Consider the following 22,596-nt stretch of genomic DNA (forward strand, 5'->3'; position numbering starts at 1 on the left):
GGGACCTTGAGAGATCATCATGTCCGGGGATATGGTTTGCCATTCCTTAATTTTTAGCCCACAAAGGACATTGCCATTTGGCTCTTACATTCTTTCCAACAAAACTCAGACATAACTTCAGAATCCTTCTCAACACGGCTCTCCAGACAGCCATTACAAATCAGTCAGTCTTGGCTCTCAAGACAGAACCTATTGGCCATCCAAGATTTGGCCCACTTCCCAGCCCTCCTTCCACCATCCCCTTTAACAGACAAGCATCTGGCCAAAGGCTGGAAGGCACGTGCTTCAAGACTCCAGCCAGAGGCCCCAGTGTCCAGCTGGTCAGGCTCCCAGCTCAGGGTTGTGTATACCGTTTGTGACTGTTGGGTGCATGATGTGCCGTCAGGAGAGCCGGCTCCCAAGTAGTAGCATCTGTGACTGTTGCTAATCTGATCTGAATTTGTTGTGTTCTGTTCTGAAGCTCCTTCTCAGAGGTGCAACCTGTTGAGGGCACTGCAAGCTGTAATTTCTGTTCCTTTAAGGCTTCGATAGGAAAGTGGCTCTTTGTTTTCATGAGTTATTTCTTGAGGAAAATATATGTTTTGTGGAGAGTTTGAGGACAGTCTTAAACTGAGGACATCACCACAAAGGCCTAGTCTCTCATTTTCCTTCCCATGTGCTTAAATGGGTGAGTCAAAAAGAGGTGTTTCCTGCTTGACTGGGACAAAGCTTCCCGAAAGAGAGAGAGAAAGGGTAGCTCTCCTTTCAGAGGCCTGTCAAGTCCGGCAGTTTGTGCAGGACTGAACCTTGGTATTTATTTTTCAGTTCATCAAACATTTGTAATCCTCAGGGCCCCCCGTGCATTTCATATGACAAGCTGTGATTCAACACAAATGCTTTCCTAAGGAAACATGCATTTATCATTCCCTTAATGTTCACGTCTCCAAGGTTTCTTTTCCGTCATATGAAAAAATGTTTAATATTTCAGAGACTTTACTTGAAGTGATTCCTCATTTTCAGCTTAATTTCTCACCACTTGATACCTATTTTCTGAACCCCTAAGAAACACTGGAGGAACTCACGAGCTTCCTTTTTCAATAGCGGTCACCATAACCAGGAGGAAAGAATCAAAAAAGCATGCTTATGCTATTCCTGTTTTCTTAAATTGGGAGACCTTTGGGGATAAAATTACTTGAAAAATGAGCGTTGGAGAGTTATGGACATTTTCCAAGTCACTCTGGAGATGTCTCTGAGACACAAGGCATCTTGTTGGTATGGGTCTATCCCTCTGTCCTTTGCTGGGTTCCATCCGCTGGCACAGGGCCGTAGGAAGCCCTCGTCTTAGTGCATATGAAGAGAAAGCATTCTTACCAGGGCAGAATGAATGGGAAGGACAAAAGGTTCAAATGGGACCCTAGGATGTGTGGTTTAGTTATCTTGAATCTTCTAGCACTTCCAATGTTATAAACTCTGTAGAGACAGAGAGAAAAGTTGGCCATCTCATTTCCTAGCGAGTGTGGCCTTTACTGTGTGCGTTGGGTTGAATTTACGCATTCTAAAGTTAGCACAGCTCTACAATTTATTATCTGTGGGACAGTGTATTATGACTTACCCTCTATTTTCCATTTTGTTTTTATCTGTAAAATGGGGATAATAAGGGTACCTAGTATTGGGACACTTTGATTTGTGGGATAATGCAAATAAAATGTTTAACGCAGTGCCTGGTGGCAAGTTCACACACAATAAATGTTAGGCTCTATGATGAGAAGGAAGTCTTGAAAACGACGTAACTCCTAGATTCAGTATTTAATACATGGATAATGTTATTTCCATTTCAGATTAGAAAAATGCTTTTCAAAACACTGCATACTCTAATGGCAGTCACAAATCTGGTGGCATTAAACCACAGCCTAATGGTCTCAATGTTGAAAAGTAGACAAGTATGTCTTATAAATGTTCATCTTTTTCCACATATCTATAATTTCAGTTTCTTGCCTGTACCATTGGGAAAGCTATTATGTCTTATTTTATGGGTTGACTGACTGCCTTTTCATTGTTCTTAGAATATTAGCTTTACTTCAAATGCACAAATCCTTGTGCCTGCTTCCTTAACCACCAATAAAGGGAACAGTTAATGTGTTACAAAGCAAGAAAAATTGACTTTAAAAACAGAACATGCTTCTAGCTGTCTTACCTTTACATGGGGAAGGGTTTCTCAACTTTGGCACAATTGACATGTGGGCTGGATAATTCTTTGTTGTGGGGACTGCCCTGTGCATTGTAAGATGTTTAGCAGCATCCCTGGTCTCTACCCACTAGAGGCCAATAGCTCTGGCTCCCTCCCCTCTCCCTGGGTTTGACAATCACAAATGTCTCCAAACAGTCCTTCACCACTAGGGAACCACTGGTGCACAGGAAAAAGGAACTGGGTCTTAGAAATGTGTGTTTGGGGCCACTGAACAGAAGAACCTAAACTCACTTCCTGAGTATGATGACTCCCAAAGCTTGTGCTCACAGATTATCTGTTGATACTACAGATTCAGATAGCAGGTCAAATAATCAGCACCGTAGCTTAATTTGGGAAAATGACTTGGTTTTAGTTTTATTTCCCTATTTTTCTCCCAATATTCGTTTTCCCATTTTCCAATGGGAACCAAATGAAGTTTTACAGTTAATCTTGACTTTGTATGTAATGATTGCTTTTTTCTTGTTTTTCTTTTTGTTTTGTTCTCCCATTATTTTTCAGCTCCCTCAGGCACAAAAGGTAAACTCTTTTCCATCACATCGCAGTCATCCCCAGAACTCGCGAACTGTGCATGTCTTCATGATTTTGTGCATTTGGCTCTGTTCATGACCAGTGAAATGGTTTTCCTCTTCCAACTTCAAAAGCCTGAAGCTGGGCAGGAGCAGAAAGGCCGACAGACTCATTGGTCCACTGTCTCCCTGCCAAATTAGTCCCATCAGAGAACCCTCTCGTGGCCAGTGGTTTGGGGGCAACTCTATGCCCAACCATTTTGCTAAGAATTCTCAAATAATAGGTCAAGAGTAAGTTTAGCACACTCCTCCAAACATGGTATTCCAGTTCTTCCCTGAGGTACTTTCCTAGGGATACAGCTAATGTGAAAATTTGTAAGGCCCAGTAACTAAGTTTAGATTCTGGGCTCTTAAGGCAAATCTCTGAAAACTCCTCTTGGGTTTCATTAATTGCAAAATCAGTAGCTCCTTTGCCTGTGTTATTGCCTGTACCACATGTAGAGCATTAGAACAAAGTTCTTGCCAATGTCAGACCCTTTCACTGGTCCTCATTGTCTGTCTGAGATGATCTGGTTCCACCATCTAGAATATTCTCTGTCTACTAAGATTCCATGTGATTGCCATGCTGGCTTTGCTATGTTGTCCCCATGGTATGTCATCATATCCTAAGGACAGTTGTGGAAAAGAACATGACACATGATGCCTGCTGCATTGTTTTGGGACATTTCACAAACACAAGCAGGATTTCCAGAAGACACAGTGATTTCTGGGGGCCAGATGTGGGTTGGTTTTGTTTCAAGAGTTGAGGTAAGACGCCTCCCCGAACTGTAAGCAGTACCTCCCAAGCTTTCCAGTTTGGAGCAAAGATGATCTGATTCCTTCCTGTTGAGAGAGATAGCACAACTGCTCTACAAAAGGCAGTCTGTTCAGACCATATGGACAACCAGAGGCCTAGAAATCATTACACAATTACTCAAATATATTTGAGATATTTAAACAAGGCGAGACATGCTAGTGTGTGACTTGGCTTGTGGTAATGTTTGATTACACTTCAGTGCCATCACAAAAAGACTGAACACTTCATTAAAAGTTAAAGTATTTGAGTAGAACAACAGCTTCCAGGGTAAATATATGGTCAGAATTCCACATTATCTGGAAGGATTGGCATCTTTAATAGGTCATGCTTTCTTAATTGCCCACATTTGAAATTTCTTTGTAAAGAGACTTACCAAATTCAGTGCCTAAAGCTGGATTGGCCTTAATTTACTGGCATTTATTCATCAAATTTAATCTGATCTATATACAGAAGCATTTTGTTGTAGAAGATTCCTCATGAATATGAGGTGCCATCAGCCATGGAATTTTAAAACAAGGTTCAAAACAAACCAACACAGAATATGGTAAGAATAAAGGTTGCTGGGACATATGGTTCTTCAATAGCACTTAGCTCCCTGACCTCTTTCCTTCTGTCACTCACATCACATGCCCTGCAAATAGAAACTTCGAATTGAGTAGGATGCCCCAGTGCCTTTCCAAAAGATGCTGGACTTGCCCAAGAACTTGCTCTGCAGCCCTGTGTCACAAGGAATAGCTCTTCCTCCCCCTGTTCCTCACCATTGCTACAAATTGCCTTTTTATTAAAATTAAGAAAGGTACTTACCTTAAAATTTATTAAGAGCCCTGTGTGAAATGGTTTCAGAACTCCTTGGAGTCATTTTGGGCAATTCAGCTCTTTGGAGAAGGAGTTTCAATGTAAACCTCTGGTATCTGGGCTAGAAGGTGAGGGCAGTTGAGGAAAGTCACACTGCAGATGGAAGGCATCCTCCCTCAGGGCTTCTAGTCTCAGTTGCTGATATAAGAGTATCTGTGCCCCTCATTTTCTTCCTCTCCCTTCCCCAGTGTTACTTCAGTGACACGTACAGAGGACTTTGCTAGAAGGATGGGGTTCTTATGAGCACCAGCAACCCCCCCTTCAAAATATTGTCTTGCTGCTTGAGCAGCAAAGGAATATGGTGGGTTCCATTCCAGCCTTCATCCATTTGTGACTATGGGCAAGTTAATTAACTTATCTAAGCTTTAGGTTTCTTTTATTTAGCAAGAATGATAGACTGGCTTTCCAGTTTCGTTATGAGAGTTATTTCTCTTACTTGTGCCTAGTATAGAACTTGACATATGCTAGACACTCACAAACTTAGAATTTCTATTACCATTTGCATGTCTTGGCCTTCAACAACTTAGAATTTCTATTACCATTTTGTATGACTTGGAGCAGCAGATCATATGTGATGTGGTGGTCTTGGGCCTCTGCAGTGATTTGTGGTTCTGATTCAAGCCTGATGAATAATCAGGAGATGACAAAAGAGCCTGGGAGATATGTGACGTTCTTCTTATTTCATTAAAATCTCTGCATTACCTGACTTCACCTTTTACATGGAGTCAGCAGGAAATGTGGATAGGGCTTGAAACCTCAACAAAGCAAAGGCTTCCAGGGACAATTGTTTTGAGAGATTCCTTCCCAAAGTCTTTGACATTATCCATAGATTTCACCCATCCATGGCCATGATTATAATGAGCCTCTTCCAAACCCAAGAGTTTGTTGTTCTGGGGGTAAAGGGGAGACATCTCCAGCTGTTACGTCTTTGGCCTGCTTTTCACATGAGGTCATGGGTGTATACGTTGGACCATATGGTGTCTGCATTTGTGCTGTGTTTTTGTTGGAATCTCTCTGTATCATCTGCAACTGTTTTCTCCATAAATATTTTAAATGATTATGTCTCTGTAAACATGTTTACTTTAATCTCTTAGCTGATCTATCACTAAAAATGTCCCATTTGGGTGTCCCTCATATGTGTAGTAGTCATTAATGATTGTTGTCTGTATGTTAGGGTTTTCATAATTCTGATATTTGGAGGACCTTTCAAGACTTATCTTCTAGTTTATGACTATTTTCTAGAAGAGTGGCTTGCAAAAAAGAATTTTTTTTTTATTTTCCTGTGATTCTTAAGCACCTCTGAGATAATTTCTAGACTCTATCCATAAGTTTCAATCCCTGATACCACATTGGGATAGTAGTAACTGGTGAAATGCCTGATCAATATTAAATATTTTCACCAAATGCCGTGAAGTGTCCTGAAGTCTTGGTTAAAAACGATGTAGCAATACAGACCTGACACCCTCAAGCCATCACAAATCTGTTCTTTTTAGTGGAAGTTGAACCACTTTCTAAACCAGTTGATTGATTGTTCTTGAACAATGAAGAAAGGTCCATATGTAAGAAAGGTTTCCCTTTTTTTTTCTTTACATGGTACTTCTTGACTTCTACAAAAATATCTGGGAGGTCCTATTTTATAATAATAGCATAGCAGAATTACCCAAAACCATTTGCAAATGTACATTCAATAGTCATTCATAGCAAAAATAGTCCATTTTTCAAGCTGCATGTTCATTCAGGTAGGTTTTACCTATAGGAACGAAACTTCGGTTGTTCACTGCATGATTCATCACTGTAGACTGAGACCTTCAATACTTAAAGGCAAAAATACTCTTTGGGCAATTCCAAATTTGGCTGTTTACGTGTGTTAACTTTTCCATACATCGGTACCTGCTTCCCTTCTTTTTGTGCTACTTTCACACCACTTTGGAGTTTGCCAGAGACAGTTTCTTGAAGGTTTCCAAAGTGCTCTGTCTTGCCCGGCACTATATTAGTTAATATCCGTCTGAGAATTCTGAGCAGGCATAAGCATTTTTCTCAAAACCATAGTTAAAGAAAACCACATCTCTAATCCTGTTTGGAACAGCAATTGATGCATTCAGGGCTGCACAGTATGGCAAAACGATCCCTGTTTAATAGCCCGACTGCATATTTTGTTTCCTGTTAGGAATAGCTTAACTTGCCTTCTTGAACAAACACAGCAGGGTTCAAGATCTGTTGTTCTAGGCCTGCTGTGATATTCTGTGCTGCTTAACTTGTATGAGGACTCAGGAGTGCATAAATTAGCTTCTTAAATGGAGGTCGATTTTTGGGTTTTCTTTCAGGATGGAACTGGTTTATTAATATCCCCCTCTGAGTGTCAATGGGATCCTGAATCCATTTGCATTTTCTTTGTGTCCTTGTTTATATTCTATTTAGGAGGGATAAATGGAAGCATTCATTTCTGCCAAGTTTTTCTTCCCTTTTTACTTTTTTCCCTTCTTTCTCTCATTTGTCTCGTTCTTTAGGTACAAACTTGTGCAAGTAGAATCTGGCCTGTTCTTATCTCTGTGTAATCAGATTTCAGCAATCGGGGGCATCATCTATCATTCTTCGCCTCATTTAACTTCCGTACTTTGAAATGTTGAATTAACTGTCATTGAAAATAGAAAATTGAAAGTTTGCAAGGCTGCTGTTTTCATAGAACTGTAGGTCTAGTGATTTTAGTGTTTCATTATAGTTATATAACCAGCAAAATCCATGCAGATGAAGTGCAAAACTGAGAGGTGGTAACAGTTTACGGTTGGTTCTGGTTTATGACTCATTTGCTTTTACCTTTACTTGCTTTGTGTGTAAATTATTGTATCTTGTTTTGATAACCCTATTTTCCCCCCTTATCATTTACTGTTTTAGAGGAACATGTACAGGCATCTTTTATATGTATTCCCAAGCTGGGGCTGGCAAGATTGACAACGCTGAGTCTGAAAGATGGTAGCACGGTGGGCTACCACTCACACTGGTAGATCCATTCTGTGAATAAGGAAAGGGAAGCAGAAACCACAGTAAGTCTTGCCACTTCCCGTATCCAGTATGATGGAACTCTGTGGAGATCAGAGTCACAGCATATTGCTGAACCAGAAGGGTGATCACAGAACCCAGTAGTTTGTTCCCCACTGTAGTTCTGTGTGGGTTTATCTGTGGCAGTCCAGACCAGCTGAGGAAGGAGATGTACTCTGCCAGTTTCATACCCATGGGAGTCTTGGCCAACCACTCTCCCGTGGTCCTCTCCAACTCTGTGTTTGCGACTATAAATACAGGAATCCAAGATGCTCAGATTCAAAGTGCATGGCTTCCCAATGGTTGGGATGGCCAGCAGAGCAGCACACAAGAGCTCCTCCGATTGAAGTCCCATGTGGGCCCGTGGGGGACCATGGGGTCCCCCGTTCAGAAGCAGGAGGCTTATTTGCATTTCTTGTTTTAAAAAGCTAATTGGCTCATTTTAAACAACCTCATAATGTGTTTAGTTATGTATCTGGAAAAACTATTCAGGTTTCATCCCATGTTCATGTATATGAGAACTTTCATGGGAAAGTTATAGTTTATAATAAGGATAAAGCAAGGTAAGAACCAGAATTCAGTATGAAAAAATAGTTTTTTTTTTTAGTTTTTAACTTTTACACTGTTAGGCATAAAAATTGGTTAGAAACAAAAAAGCAAAACAAGACAAAAAACCTCCAAAAATACATTGCTAGTACATATAAAGAACTTCCACACTTGCAGGCTTGGACCCAGTAATCCTCTTCTGTAGAAAGAATCTAACCTAAATTGGTCAGTGACTTGCAATTTTATCTATATTGAGGAAAAGAAGAGCCAAAATACCCAGCAATAGGAAAGTGGTGACAAAAGTTACCAAGGTTCCAAAGGATAGGTAGCCATTATAAAATTGTGCTCAAAATGAAATTTAATAATGTAAGAAACAAATTAATTTTAAAATCAGAATATAACATTTTATGTACATTATGCTGTGTGTGTGTGTGTGTGTGTGTGTGTGTGTGTGTGTGTGTGTGTGTGTAAACATACAGATGTACAAAACATCCTTGGAAGCGTGCCTGGCTGGTTCAGTCAGTTAAGTGTCTGACTTCAGCTCAGGTCATGATCTCATGGTTTGTGAGTTGGAGTCCCGTGTCAGGCTCTTGCTGACAGCTCAGAACCTGGAGCCTGCTTCAGATTCTGTGTCTCCATCTCTCTCTCTGCCCCTCCTCTGCTCTCTCTCTCTCTCTGTCAAAAATAAATAAACATTAACAAAATAAAAAAAAATAATTGGAAAGAAATGCATAGGCATGTCTAATAGGGGATATTCTCTCTTGGGAGAAGAACAAGTATTTATTTTGCTTTATTCTTGATACATTTCTGAACTTTTCAAACTCTGTGCAGTGAGCATGTATTTTTATAAGTAATTAGCTGTATTTATAACAGTGAACTAAATGCATTACTCATAAATACATTAAATGGACGAATAAGGCTTAGCCTAATAATTGTTTGGTAAACCTAACTCACTCCAGAAACATATAAAAAAACTGGGAAATCCAAACTCGGTTTTAAAAACACACATACAATTACATTGATTCTTGGTACAAACAGCTCTAAACAGAAGATGGACAGTTTATCAATGATGTGTTGTCTTACATGGGACAATCTAAAAAGTGCCTTTGTTTATCAAAAAACGTTCATTTTCTAACAGAAAGAAGTCATTTTTGATCTTTAGTCTAAGGCCCAGTCCATATCAGATACTTAGAGCAACACTGATCTGAGTCTGGGCAATCCAAGGAAATGCAGGTGCATGGTTGAACCCTGGGGGTTACCTACCCTCTACAAACCTCATTTGGAGGTGTTGCCTGTCCTACTCATGCTTCAGTCAGGGCTGATTCAAAGGAAAGACTCCCTTGGCTTTCAAAAGCGAAAAATGGAGGAGGTAAGGGTGATTTCTGCCCCGGTTGCTATTTGGAAAGTGCTGTTACTGCACAGTGCAGGCCTTAGTGGTGTGTGTGCATGACAGAATGGGGCCATTGCATGCTTATGGCAGAGGGAAGAGAGCCCAATTGTCCAAAGACCAGCTTCAGTGTCAGCTGAAGATGGAGGTGAGGCCCAGCCCTGTCAGTTCTGCCTGGGAACCTTGGGACCAGGACACCATCATCCTGAGCCTTGGTTTTCTCCTTGTCATGATGGGGTGAAAACATCCCCTTTGCAGGACTCTCCTGAGAAGCACATGAACGGTGCTTGCCAGGGGTATCCACACTGACTACCCAACCAGAGGGCGGGCTGGCCATGGCAGAAGCAATACTACCCATTATGCTAGTAGTATACGTTGTTTAAGAGAGACAAATTTGATACAAATAAAGCAGAAATGGCTTTGAAACCCTGATGTAATCTGGTGTTCTAAAAACGAGCAAAAAAGTAGATATTTTTGTAAAGCCAAGAACCAAGAGTTGATTCAAAAATCCCTACTATCTCAATGTTTTCTAGCCCCAGACTTCATGTTTAGTGTCTTAGGAATTCAAATTCTTCTTTAAAAAAATTCTCATGTATTTAAGGTATGTGAATGTTTTCTACTATTTATTTAAATCAAGCACAACTATAAAATAGGGCTGTCTTGAGATGTGGAAAAATACAAACTCTACTGATAGCATTACTAAGATGAAACAGCCTTTTCTTTCAAAAATTGAAGAAACATCTGAGTAAAAACAATGTAATTTAAAAAATTGTTTTCATTAGAGTTGTTCTGACCTCCTCAAGTATAGACACTCTTTTTCCTTCTACATAGAAAGGAAGGCAGATGATTGAGAAGAGCTATTTAAAAAAGCCAATGAAGGGGCACCTGGGTGGCGTAGTCGGTTAAGCGTCCAACTTCAGCCAGGTCACGATCTCGCGGTCCGTGAGTTCGAGCCCCGCGTCAGGCTCTGGGCTGAGGGCTCGGAGCCTGGAGCCTGTTTCCGATTCTGTGTCTCCCTCTCTCTCTGCCCCTCCCCCGTTCATGCTCTGTCTCTCTCTGTCCCAAAAATAAATAAAAAACGTTGAAAAAAAAATTTAAAAAATAAAAAATAAAAAAATTAAAAAAAAATAAAAAAGCCAATGAAGTGGGCTATGGTGGCATTAATGTCACCATAACTGACATTATGCTTCCTCTTCAAGAGAGGATATCACAGGACACCTGATGTTCTGATTTCCTTGCTTCTAGATGCCATTCCACAGGGCATACTTATTGACCCAAAGGTGATAATGAGCTCAAAGAATTGCTGTTGTGAGGTCTCCTCTGTATTTATTGGTAGATTTAGGACAACTGTATCTATCACTTGACACACTAGACGTGTTTCTTGAAAGCAGCATATGAATGTACACTTTATAGGTCAAGGCCCTGGAAGAGAGAGTATCATTTAGGGGGCAGCTTCATGGAATACCTGAATGAAGGAAAGAATCAGCAGCCCAGAGAGTATGGACTAGATCAGAAAATCATTTATTTTCTGGTTGTGTTACTATGTTTCCATTAGTTCTATAGGAAAGAGGAAGTGAGAGAGAAGGCCCAGTAAAGAACACCATTCCAACACAGGGTTAATGAAAGTCAGTACAATTCAATTATTCATCTGGAAACCAAATCTATATCAAAATGTAAATCTAAGCCAAGTCTATATGAAATCAATGCCAAATCACTGATGCTAACTTTCCTTGGTGGGTCCTCACAGGTAAGGATTTCCTGTGTGGCAGGTGTGGTACAAAAATGCCATGTATTACTTAAGAGAAAAGACACACACACACATACACACTATACACTCATAGGCATAGCCTTCACTTTCTTTACTTTTGGGGAGCATAATGTTTTGATACCAACCATCACAATTTTTGCCTGCGGAATTTATCTACCTGTATTGTTTCTGCCCATAAAAATTGATTTTAATTTTAATTTTAATGAAACAACTGTCTTTTCAGTTTGTCTTTCTAAACTGAGTCACTTAGTTGGTCTGGTCATAGTTCAACTGCCTGATCCCTTTTCCACATTATTGGCTGGTCAGACCCCAGATTAGTGGATGTATACTCATTACAAACCCAAATGTAGCCTGGTTCCCTGAGAACTGCAGGGATGGCTCTGTGTGAGCTTTCAGATAACTCATGCCAAAGGAGTCGACTGAAATGCCCTCTGGGGTAAACTGGAGCAGTTGTGCAATCCTGCACAGCAACACGACTAGCAAGTTCACAAACAGAAAGTTAGATGTTTATCCCTTCAAATTAACTGGAAGGATTTTGGAAAACCCAACCTAGTTTCATAAAGTAGAAAAATGTCAGGCAAAGGACTAATGCCATGGTATGGATTTTCTTTTTCCAGAAATGACTCACAGAATTGAACCACTTGCTGAATCATGAACCCTTGTGCTTGGATTGGCCCCATCCATGTTTGCCCAGGCCTGGGACACAGTAGATCATTTGGAGGCTGGGTGCTTCTGAAGCATCTGTCTCCTTCCCCAGCCCCTTCCTCCTGACAGTTTCCTTCCCAGTATGCTTCCTTCCTAACCTCCTTCAATGTTTACAATTACAATAACCGCCACCCCCAACAGCGTTCTGAGGCATTTTGTTTAGCTATGAAAGTCATGATGTTCTGTCATGGGACAAAGGAGTAATATTTTTCTATTGTGTTTATGCAATTGAAATGGAGAGATGGATGGAGTTCTAATTTAGTAGAGCAGTGGCTGAATTCTGAAGAAGCTAATGAACTTCTCTCCCCTAGCCAAGAATGGTCCTTAGGAGAGCATTTGTTGGATGTGCCAGGCACTGTACTGGGTGCTTTAAATCTATAATTGCACTTATTCCTCCCAAGAACTATGGAGGGTATTCCTGCTTTAGTGATGATTAGTGTGGTTGCCTCTTTTATTGCACTCCAGTCTCCTTAAGGCAAAACACAACCTTTGTCTTTGTCCTTTACAGAAAGGAAGTTGAGGGCACAGTGATTGGGACAGGGCCTCTAGCATCACCTGGGCCAAAGCCTGAATCCCCATCCTGTTGCTCTCTGTGAACTGGTGCAAGGTACTTTGTGCCTTTATTTCTTCAGCTACAAAATGGGCATGGACACTTTGCAAGGTCTATGTCAGGGTTAAATTTAAGGCTATGTAAATACAAAAACATTTAAAGCAATGTTTGGTAATAGCAATCTGTGCTTGGCTATAGATATTGATGGATGGATGGATGGATGGATGGATGGATGGATGGTTGGATGGAAGGATGTATAAATAAAAATGACTCCATAAGTTTAGGTAACCTGCTCTGGGATTTAATTCCAGGTGCACCTATAGCTCATTACTCCTCTCTGTGCTGCTTTCCAAGGAAGTCATAGTGTTCAACTAAGCTGTTACCAAAAAAAAAAAAAAAAGAAAGAAAGAAAGAAAGAAAGAAAGAAAGAAAGAAAAAGAAAACAAAAAAATATTTTCTTTTATCTCTGTGGCATTGGCTGGACATCACGAACATTCCGTCCCTACCAGTAGCAGCAGCAGCATGTAAGCAGCAGCTTCTCAGAACCTTCTCATAGTCTGTCACCACACTAGCACAGGCACAGTGCACAAAGATACTGAGTGAAGGAGCCATGAGCGAGCAGTGGCCACAGAATATAAAAGGACTGTCTTGTCCACATTCTGGTACCAATTCTCTGTGACTTCTTTTCCCCCTTGGACCTCACTTATAAAATAAATAAAAGGGCAGGGTTGAAATAAATTCATTCTGGGATCATGTACGGAGCGCTTCTTATATACCATATCTGTGCTGAATGCTATGGATAAAAAGAGGAATCATTCCCAACTTCTGCCCTTGGAGTTTACAAGCTCTACCGAATTTTCAGTTTTTCTTCTAGCTACAGTGTTCAGTAACTGCTGTATTAACAGTTTGCACAAATTTGGTCCTAGATGGTATCTTAGGTTGTAGAATAAATATGATTATCTTTGTAGTGAAGTTTGAGAACATCTGGTTCCCATTTCCACTTCGTTAGGGAAGGTTTTATGGAGGAAGCGACGTTTCAGGGGGTCTTTAAACAAGAGGAAGGTTTTATCCCAGGGGCCCAAAGCTCCAAGAGTTGACTGTATTTTCAGGCATCTATTTGGGAGATGTCTAAACCACGTTTGTGAAAATATAAATGCTCAGCTATGGGGGGGCGGGGTCAGGTATGTGTCAAAGCTTATCATGAATATTAGCCAAAACCCAGTGCCCTATGGTAATATTTATTGTCATTATTCTGGAGCATTCTTGAAATAAACGTGTTGTACCCTAATAAACAAACAAAGCGGTTTCATAGAATAGCTTTCAGATACGTTGATGTGTAATATTCTCTTGCCCATGGGTTTACTTATATATGTGTCCCTGGCCAAAGACCACATCTTCCCTCTGTTTAGATATTTACTCATAAAACATATTCCTTGCTTAATGACATATCTCAGAAATGTTGGGAAAAGAAGAAACAACATAAAAATTTTCCCAAATAATAACAACTTTATTAGAAGACCATTATTTTGAGATTATCATACAGATGTTCCATCATTATCCAGCACTATCTCTCACAAAGTTGTCTTCAGGTTGTTAAAACAATAAAGAGAAGACAAACAAATTCAACAATTGAGTTCATACAAGATGCAAAGTTTAAAGAGGGAAATCTGTTGACTTTTGTATTGAGACAACTTAAAGTGCAATAAATCTCATAAGAACTCAGGGTCTCCAAATCTCAGATGCAAGGAATAATGATTCAGTAAGAAGCAGAAATGTCTCAGCTAAAAGGAAAATGTCATTGGTGGAGCATTCTTGAGGACTGAGTGACTGCACTTTACCAAGACAATCGAATGCAAAGCAAGGGGAAATGTGACTTGGAAGATTGACTTACTCTTATTTCTTTTTATTTTCCACTGCTACTTTTTTAATGCCTTATGTTATTTAGGATTCAGGCATCTTACAAAAATGTTGAAAGATGCCAGTGCAAAATGAGAATCTAAACAATGATTGGTGTTCTTAAAATTGTCTAGATTTTAAAAAGGAAGCAGTTCACATGCATAGTATCATAAAAGGCAGACAGTTCATATCGCTTACATTGAAAGAACCATTCCTTCAATTAAAAATAGTAATGCCTGCTTTTTGTAAACCTTTTACTATAAAGAACATCTAAAATACTTATAATCAAGCATAATATGTTTAACCCAGAATATAAAAACTTTATTCTCATAGGATTTTCATGTCAGTGTTACCATGGTTTGTTTAATGGAGTATTTTGATCTTTATAAAAAAGATTTGTTTGAATAGGATTATTACTATTGTTATTATTATTATTTTAAGGCACTAATATTCATTGCAAACATGCTGTTGAGTGGTTTTATTTATAAAATGCTTTATGTATATGAAAATTCTTGGGAATGTTCCTTTTATTAAAATTTTCAACCATACAAAGAAGATATTTACAGAAAAAAAGATCAAAGATACATAGGTACAGCAAGGTGATTTAGAAATCTTGGCTTTATCACAGAAACAAGCTATTCTTTCTTTCTCTTCTCATTTCAAAATGGCATTTTAGATTATTGAGCAATTGTATTTTTAAATATGTATACATGTGTAAAGCCTCTCATTTAAAACTGGTCACTATTGAAACAGCCAGTAAATTTAATGACTATAACTAACAGCTGTGGAAATCTAAATAAGAGTAACATTCACGGAGTCAGATGATGTTAACATCAGCCAAACAGGTAATGCTGATACCGTGCACCCTTTTCAGGCATAAGATGCACCAATAGGGTTTAGTTTTCATGTTTCAGTGGGTTTCACTCGTTCTTCCTCTGTAAAGTATCTGCATCTCCAGCAGGAGGTGTGTATCCAGGACAGTAGTTAAGACCCATCATTGAGTGTGGCTCATACTAGATTTTTTTCTCCCAATCTCAGTTCAATATTAGAGATAAGGGATGCTGGGATGAGGGAAGGAGTGGGAGAATTGGGGAAGGGGCCATAGGCAGGCATTGAAAGGGTAGGTATAGAGGACTTTTTGGTCTTGGAATAAAAAGGAAGGCCCAGGGATTTGTTTCTGTGGAGGGTCTCTACATGGCCACATATTCTGCTCACATATCCTTTTCTGGATCTGTGTTTCCCCGATTCCCTCCCTGGTGCTCTCACTAATTTGTACAAAGTGTTTTTCTGGTGGTTTTCTACTATCTACCTTCCCCTTGCTATGGAGTGTAAAAACTGAGGACATAGCTGCCGTCTGTTCCCATCTTGTTCCCATTGCCCCCCATCATGTGCTACTGAAAGAGTGGCCCTTGGGGATTCCTAGGTCATTGGTAAACTTAAGCTCATGGAGAGAGGAGAGAGAAGACCTCCCCCTTCCTTCACTCCCTTGACACATTATCAGATCCTATGCACCTTAAAGAATCAATAGTTTGTCTTTTAAAATGTTTCATCTTCTATTTAAAGATGTACAAAGCTTTGTTTTTCCACCTTGGTACTATTTTTTTCCCTGTCAAGGTGGAGTTTATTAACAGAACCATGAGTTGAGACAGGCTATCTTTGCTTCCACTGGGTGGGGAACTAAGTGACATTGCCTGCCTTTTAAATGCATTTTTATTGAAAGACTACCCTCTGGAAATGGCTCATCTCCCAGGACGTTGTGCCTGTAATTCACCCGGACTGCCACTAGATGGTGGCAGTGTCCCTTCATGGAGTGCAAGTTGGTGTTCATCCCAGGTGTTGGAAGGAAGACACAGCAGAAATGCAGCTGTGTACTCACAAATTATGTACACATAGATAAAATGTCTATTATTAGGGTATACGTTTATATCAGGTACTCCATTAACATAGTCAATATGTTGATTGGCTTTAATGAAAAAGAAAAACACAAACATAAGAAGGGCAAAGTATAGAAGAAATATAATCTTTGAGAAGAGTTGATGAGTTGGCTTTTGTTCTTGGCTTAGAGCCATTCTTTTCCTGAGCTGAGCTCCCCATTTCTGCACCAACTTCTCTTTGAGCCCAAGCCTTCAGGGCTGAGCAGCTATGTCAGGAGGCTGTGCTTGAAAACCACCTGGCAGCCCATTTGAGGACTGCCCTTCACTTGTTCAAATGCCTTCTAGGGCCCAATGTCCAGGTCTCCTCCTTCCTCTAGGGCTTGGCACTCACCCTCAGGGATCTCTAGCTGCAGGGGACTCAGAGTCCTGCCACTGATCCTGGCAAACTTCCTATGAGTGGAGACATGATCTTCATGTCAGCGTAACGGTGTCTTTCAAATGGATGCCCAGACATCCCTGGAGCCACAACTTGTCCCAATGGAAAGGGCCCTGCCAGGGCCCGGCAGTGCCTGCAACCTGCCTCCCTTCCTGTCCTCTTTCTCAGTGGGTTCTTGCAACTCTGTCAAAGCAGACTCTGGTTCTGCAACTTCTCACGCAGGCTCTTTTCTCAAAGCAGGCAAACGTCTATTTGTTATGAAAGTTTTACACAAAATCCCAATGACAGTAGTTTTTATACCATCATAAAGAGTCATCATTTCCCCAGATGGCTACCCATTACTGCCTATTGCCATTCAGTATTTGGGTACTTTAGGGATACCTAAATTTCCTCCCTTGTGGAAAGGACACACAGCCACTCATCATATTGGGACTATCTTTCCTTTGGCCCTTTTGGCTTCTGCAATGTCTCCCTGTGTGGGTTGTACAAGGTACTTGGGACCACTTCGCTGAGTGTCTGTAGCTACCTAGGTTTTTCTCTAGTCAATATTGGCACTTGTGCAAGTCAGGATTCTTCTGTTATTAGAGTTACAAATCCAATCCATACTCACTTGGGCAAAAACAAAACATTGCCCCAGGGACCTCAGTAATGGAAAATAGCATGAATGGGGTTGAGCTTAGGGATGAAGGCATCCAGGGACTGGTTCCCTCTCTCCTTGTCCCTCTTCCTTGCTCCCTCTCCCTCTCTGCCTCTCCTTCTCCCCCATCTCACACACACACACACACACACACACACACACACACACACACACACCTCTCCTCCTGTCTCTAGGTTGACTTTATTTCTTTATTTTCTCAGTCCCTTCTCTATGGGGAAAGGACATGGTTGTCAGTCTTACATTCTTATAACTATCCACGAAGGGAAGTAGAGAGTTTCTCCTATTAGCTCCATGGTGGAGGAAAAAAAAAACCAGGTGGCCTGGGAGGGGTGTGTGTGTGTGTGTGTGTGTGTGTGTGTGTGTGTAGTATCCTGGTTGGCTCAGCCTCGGTTCCATGCCCAGTGACATGTGGGATGGGAGACATTAGTTGCCAAGAGAACCTTGTTGATGAAGGGATGTAGAGGACTTCTCTAAAGAAAGGGAGTAGTATTTGAGGGGAAAAAAAGAAAAAAAAAGTACTGGGCAGTTTTGAAAAATGTCTCCCCCTTCATTTTTCCACTGATACATATTCTTACAAAGCAACTGGATGAAACTGCTATGTAGCAGGGATTTGTGCCTGGTTTTGTTAAACTGAATTTCAGGAAGCATTCTGAATCTGTCACATAAACCCTGACAGACATCAGTAAATGCTGGACATTTTTACTTCAGTCCAGGCTAGTCCTGAAGAAGATAGCTTCTCTGCTCATGCAGTGAGACCCAGTGTGGCCACCTCAGCCAGCTCTTCTCCCACTGTCCCATTGCTTTTCTGTCTCTTCTGGAAGACTTAGGGTCCCTGGAGAGTAAGACCTCTATCTCATGCCTAGGTATCTTCCAGCACATGGCATGGAACTTGGCCCATAAGCCAATGTTCAAGGAATGTTTATCAAGGGAATCAATGAGTAGACCAGCAGCAACAGCAATAGACCAGAACTCTGGTGGTTATTCTATCTGGGGCCATACCCAAGACTTGTCTGCACTGCCAGCTAGTGCCACTGGTGGGAAACTAATCAAGCATTAGTCGTAGAAGATTGGCATCACTACATGTACCTCACACATGAATCCAAATGCATATTCATACGAGCCCACATGTATGATTAACTTGGGAAGCTGACAGGAAGCAGTCAATCTGTTGAGCAAGTTTGTGTTTTATAAACCAGATGTTCGGTATTATTATTCATCATTTCCTTTGATACCAGAACGGTCCCCATTATGTAGCATAGGAAATGAAGGATATGGAATAATATACACTTATTATACAACAGAGCACCAAAACCAAGCTTTTCAGAGGCCCGTTCAAAGCCTGGGCAAATGTAATTGAATGGGAGTTCATTTTAGGATTCCCACTTGGACTTGAGTTAATGGGATTTTTCCCAGATGGACCGTGGTGACCTCTCTCTCCCGTTCCTACCCTTTGGAAAATGAATGTTGACTCTACATCTGCATTTTTCTTGGAAGCCATGTGTATGAATCATAAGCAGCTCTTGCCTCAGCAACCACTACAGGTTAGGGGGCCACAGAAAAGCAAGGACCCCCTAGTGTGTGGGGACAGAGGGTGTCTGGCTGTGGCTGGCTGCATAACTCCTGCTTGGTGGTCTGGACAAAAAGCGTTTGCCAATGGCTGCTATTTCCTATGGCAGGACTATAGAATACCTTTCAATCATAAAGTGCTCACAGCACAAATTAACTTTCTTCTCCATGACAGTTTAAGATTCGCAGACCCCAGATCTGTGGAGACTGGAGAGATGGAGCTGGTGGGTGCAGAGGAACATCTTAGTGTCATGCATGTGATATTTTCAGGCCCCGCCAGCCTTTATGGCCACACTAGTGAGCTATATACATCAAGTAGACTACAGTTTAGGGTTCTGGCCAAGCCAGTCCAAATCTGGGCCATAACTACACCGGGGAGAGAGTACATATGCTCACAGATAGTGGCTAGACTGAGATCACTGCATTTCCTTTGTTTACCAGGGTTTGGTTAAAAAAAATGAATGGTTTTTCACATGCAACATTATGGGGATTTTTTTTAAGGTAATGACAGGCCGTAATTACTTTTAGAATTAGCCTCTGAGTGACGCTGATACTGTATTCTGACTTAATATTTTGAAGTTAGTTTCCCACGATCTTGTATTTGTGCCAGAACAATTACCAGTGATTTATAGCTGATTTTTACTGGTTGCAGGAAAAAGCTTCATTTCTCATTATTGTCAATGGTGTGTTTTGATTTCATCCATGATACATGTTGGCATCACTTGAAATTTTGATTTGAATTGCAAAGTGGAAGTTGCCCAGGGTTATGGATCAGCTCAAATCAGTTTTCTGTATAGCATTAAGGATTAATCAAGGAGGAGGAATATGGGAGATCTCTGATTCGAAGAGAGATGTTTATAGTGTGTTGGTTCTGCCTTTGAAAATGGCCTTCCATACCCCCAGTGGTGGTCGTAGATACTTTAAGTATTTTTAGCAAGATGTTGGAACCATGTTTTCACAAACTGTCATTACCATCTCATGGTCAATATTATTTAGTTAATAATATTATGATATAGTAGTAAGTTTGTTTTCTTATTCTCACACCCAAATTAGGCTGCCCCAGATAATAGATTACATGATTACCATGTGTATCAGTCAGGGGTCTCCAGAGAAATAGAACCATAGGAGATAGATAGATAGATAGATAGATAGATAGATAGATAGGTAGATAGTTATTTTTTCTATATGTAGGATATATATCATCTGTATGGGGGGGGAGAGATTTATTGTAAGGAATTTCCTTGCACGATAGTGGGGGCTGGCATATCTGAAATCTGTAGGATGGTTGGCAGGCTGGAGATTCTGGCAGGAGGGGCTGGTGCAGTCTTGCATCAGAAGGTAGTAGGCAAGCAGAATTCTTCCTTACATGAGGGACTTGTTTTTTCTCCTAAGATCTTGACCTGATGGATGAGACATACCCACAGGATGAAGGGTAATCTGCTTTATCAGAGTTTGCTTAATCGCATCTAAAAAATGTATTCATGGCAACATTTAGACTGGTGTTTGACCAAAACAATGGGCACTGTGGACTAGCCAAGTTGACACATAAAATTAACCATCACGCCAGGAATTCCTAGTCCTTGAGTGAACATGAGATTCTTGCCTCATCTCGCAATGGAGGAATACAGGTCCCACCTTGGAGATGTAAACCCAGAACATGGCCCCATATGTCTCTGTTAGGAGCTCTTCTCTACTCCTACAGGCTTCTCTTTGGCTATCATGAGTATTGATGGTAAAAAGGATTGCCCTATAATAATGCTCCTTGAATTTTCATGTGGATACCAATTATCAAAATAAGGATTCAGATTCAGAGGGTCTGGAGTGGGGCTCAGGATTATTCATTTCTAAGACACTAATTCTGCTGATATTCTGTGAACCACACTGCAAGTACTGAGACCCTATAGCTCAAGGAATCTATTGGAAGAACAAGACTGGTGGAAGATGTACTGAGTTTAATGACCTTTTCTCCAAAGGCCAGCCAGTCCATGGAGACCTCAGTCCATGGGAACCCCTAGATTTTAGAATCTTCTCCATAAAATGCCTCTTCCCAAGAAGATTGAGGGAATAATACCTGATTTTTCTATGGAACTAAGCTGTGGAGAAGTACACATCAGAAAGCACCGTAAACTGAAGATAGTGGATTCTCGTTCACAGATTGCTTCATTTGAGGCTAGAATGGACTGCGAAACCAGAAGGGATCTTTCTCCCACCAGACTTTTCCATCCTAATTTTGGTCCCTGTCAGAACTGTCACATGCCTTGATCTCACTTTAGACTCTGCTACTTACTAGCCATGTGACCTTCAGACAGGGAAAAGAAACCAGCATCCTTCGAGCATGTCCTTATGCCAGGTACGATGCTGGGAAGTTTCACATTTTATCATCATGGCAACAATGCTGGGGAATAATTGGCATTATTTCATATGAGGACATGGAGGCTTAACAAATACAGTTAATAAAGGTTCAAAGCTGAGAATTAAAACCAGGGTCGTTTTGGACCAATGCCTACTGTGTTCCAGGACTCTGTTTCCCCATCTGTTATTAAGGCAGGGTCAGGGTTTCTGCCTGCCTCCCAACATGATGTGAAAAGCAGATGTGACGGTGGGTCTCAATCATTTGTATGCACTTCAGATGGTCACAGAAGTGTATCGTTTGCCGTATTTCAAGGGTTGTTATTTCAGGAGAAATGTTAGCCTCTTAGCAGTGATTTGAGAGATCAGATGATCAAGTTATTTTTGTGTTTTGGTTTTGTTTTGTTTTCTGTCTGGGACTGGCACACAGAGATGTGTAGAGCTACCAAAGGGCCTTGACTTGGCTACCTTGGGGGGAATAAATGATTCCAGATTCCATTGTTTCCAGCAGGGGCAACTCATAAAACCCTTATGCTCGTGTTTTCTGATCCTCAATTTTCAGATTAAGGAGAAGCATTCATATTGCACATATTGCACATAAACGTCTGCAGTATAAAAGAATAAAATCAATCTGTGGTAATAAAATGAAATGAATCACTATGATCCAAACAAGGCTTTATTTGAACCCAAATGGCTGAATACGGTAATAGATATCTGGACTGATCGATGGCGACTGACTTTGTTTCTGCAGCCATGGACTGGGATCCTTATCTCTGAGTCAGAGTAGAGAGATGTTACATTCTCTTCTAGGCTACTGGCTTGAGTGGGCACTGGTCCATTCCCAGTGGCCCCTGGTCAGGAAAGGATGAGACGGTCGAGGGCCGTGGCCTCCAGCCATCTGTGGTTTCCAGATCATTCCCAGGTAACTGGCTTTTCTCTCCACCTAGCTTGCCGATGATCAGGGCCTCGTCCTGATGACCACGGTCGCCATGCCTGTGTTTAGTAAGCAGAACGAAACTGTGAGTACAGCGGCTGTGCTCCTGCTTGATGCTAAGAGGGTTGCTATCTCAGATACCCTCTGACTCAAGCCCTGGTGACCTTTCTTTATTTGTGTTAAGGATAGGGGATATATCATTTGTCCTCACTTTTAATCAAGAATAGATGAGAGGAATTCCGGCAGGTGTCATGTTATAGGATGCAACACTTTTCCCGAAGTTAAGTGAACAATGACCAGAGGAAGGAAAAACCCGGAGAGAATCGAATGACCCCTCCCCGATTTATAGTGACCAGCCTCGTGTTGGTTTCCTTGGGCTGTGGTAACAGAGGGCCACAAATGGGTGGCTTATAACAATAGAAATTTATTCTCATCATTCTGGATTCT

General features: G+C 41.0%; 1 protein-coding gene across 1 annotated transcript in view; it reads left to right on the forward strand.

Annotated features, from left to right (window-relative positions):
- CACNA2D3 (calcium voltage-gated channel auxiliary subunit alpha2delta 3) overlaps positions 1-22,596 on the forward strand; it is an 858,555-nt gene that overhangs the window by 616,589 nt on the left and 219,370 nt on the right. Inside the window, exon 14 of the mRNA XM_042979174.1 lies at positions 22,163-22,234. Coding sequence (XP_042835108.1) covers positions 22,163-22,234 — 72 coding nt within the window. The remainder of the gene's footprint in view (positions 1-22,162; positions 22,235-22,596) is intronic.

Source organism: Panthera tigris, chromosome A2, assembly GCF_018350195.1.
Source record: "Panthera tigris isolate Pti1 chromosome A2, P.tigris_Pti1_mat1.1, whole genome shotgun sequence".
Classification (NCBI taxonomy): domain Eukaryota; kingdom Metazoa; phylum Chordata; class Mammalia; order Carnivora; family Felidae; genus Panthera; species Panthera tigris.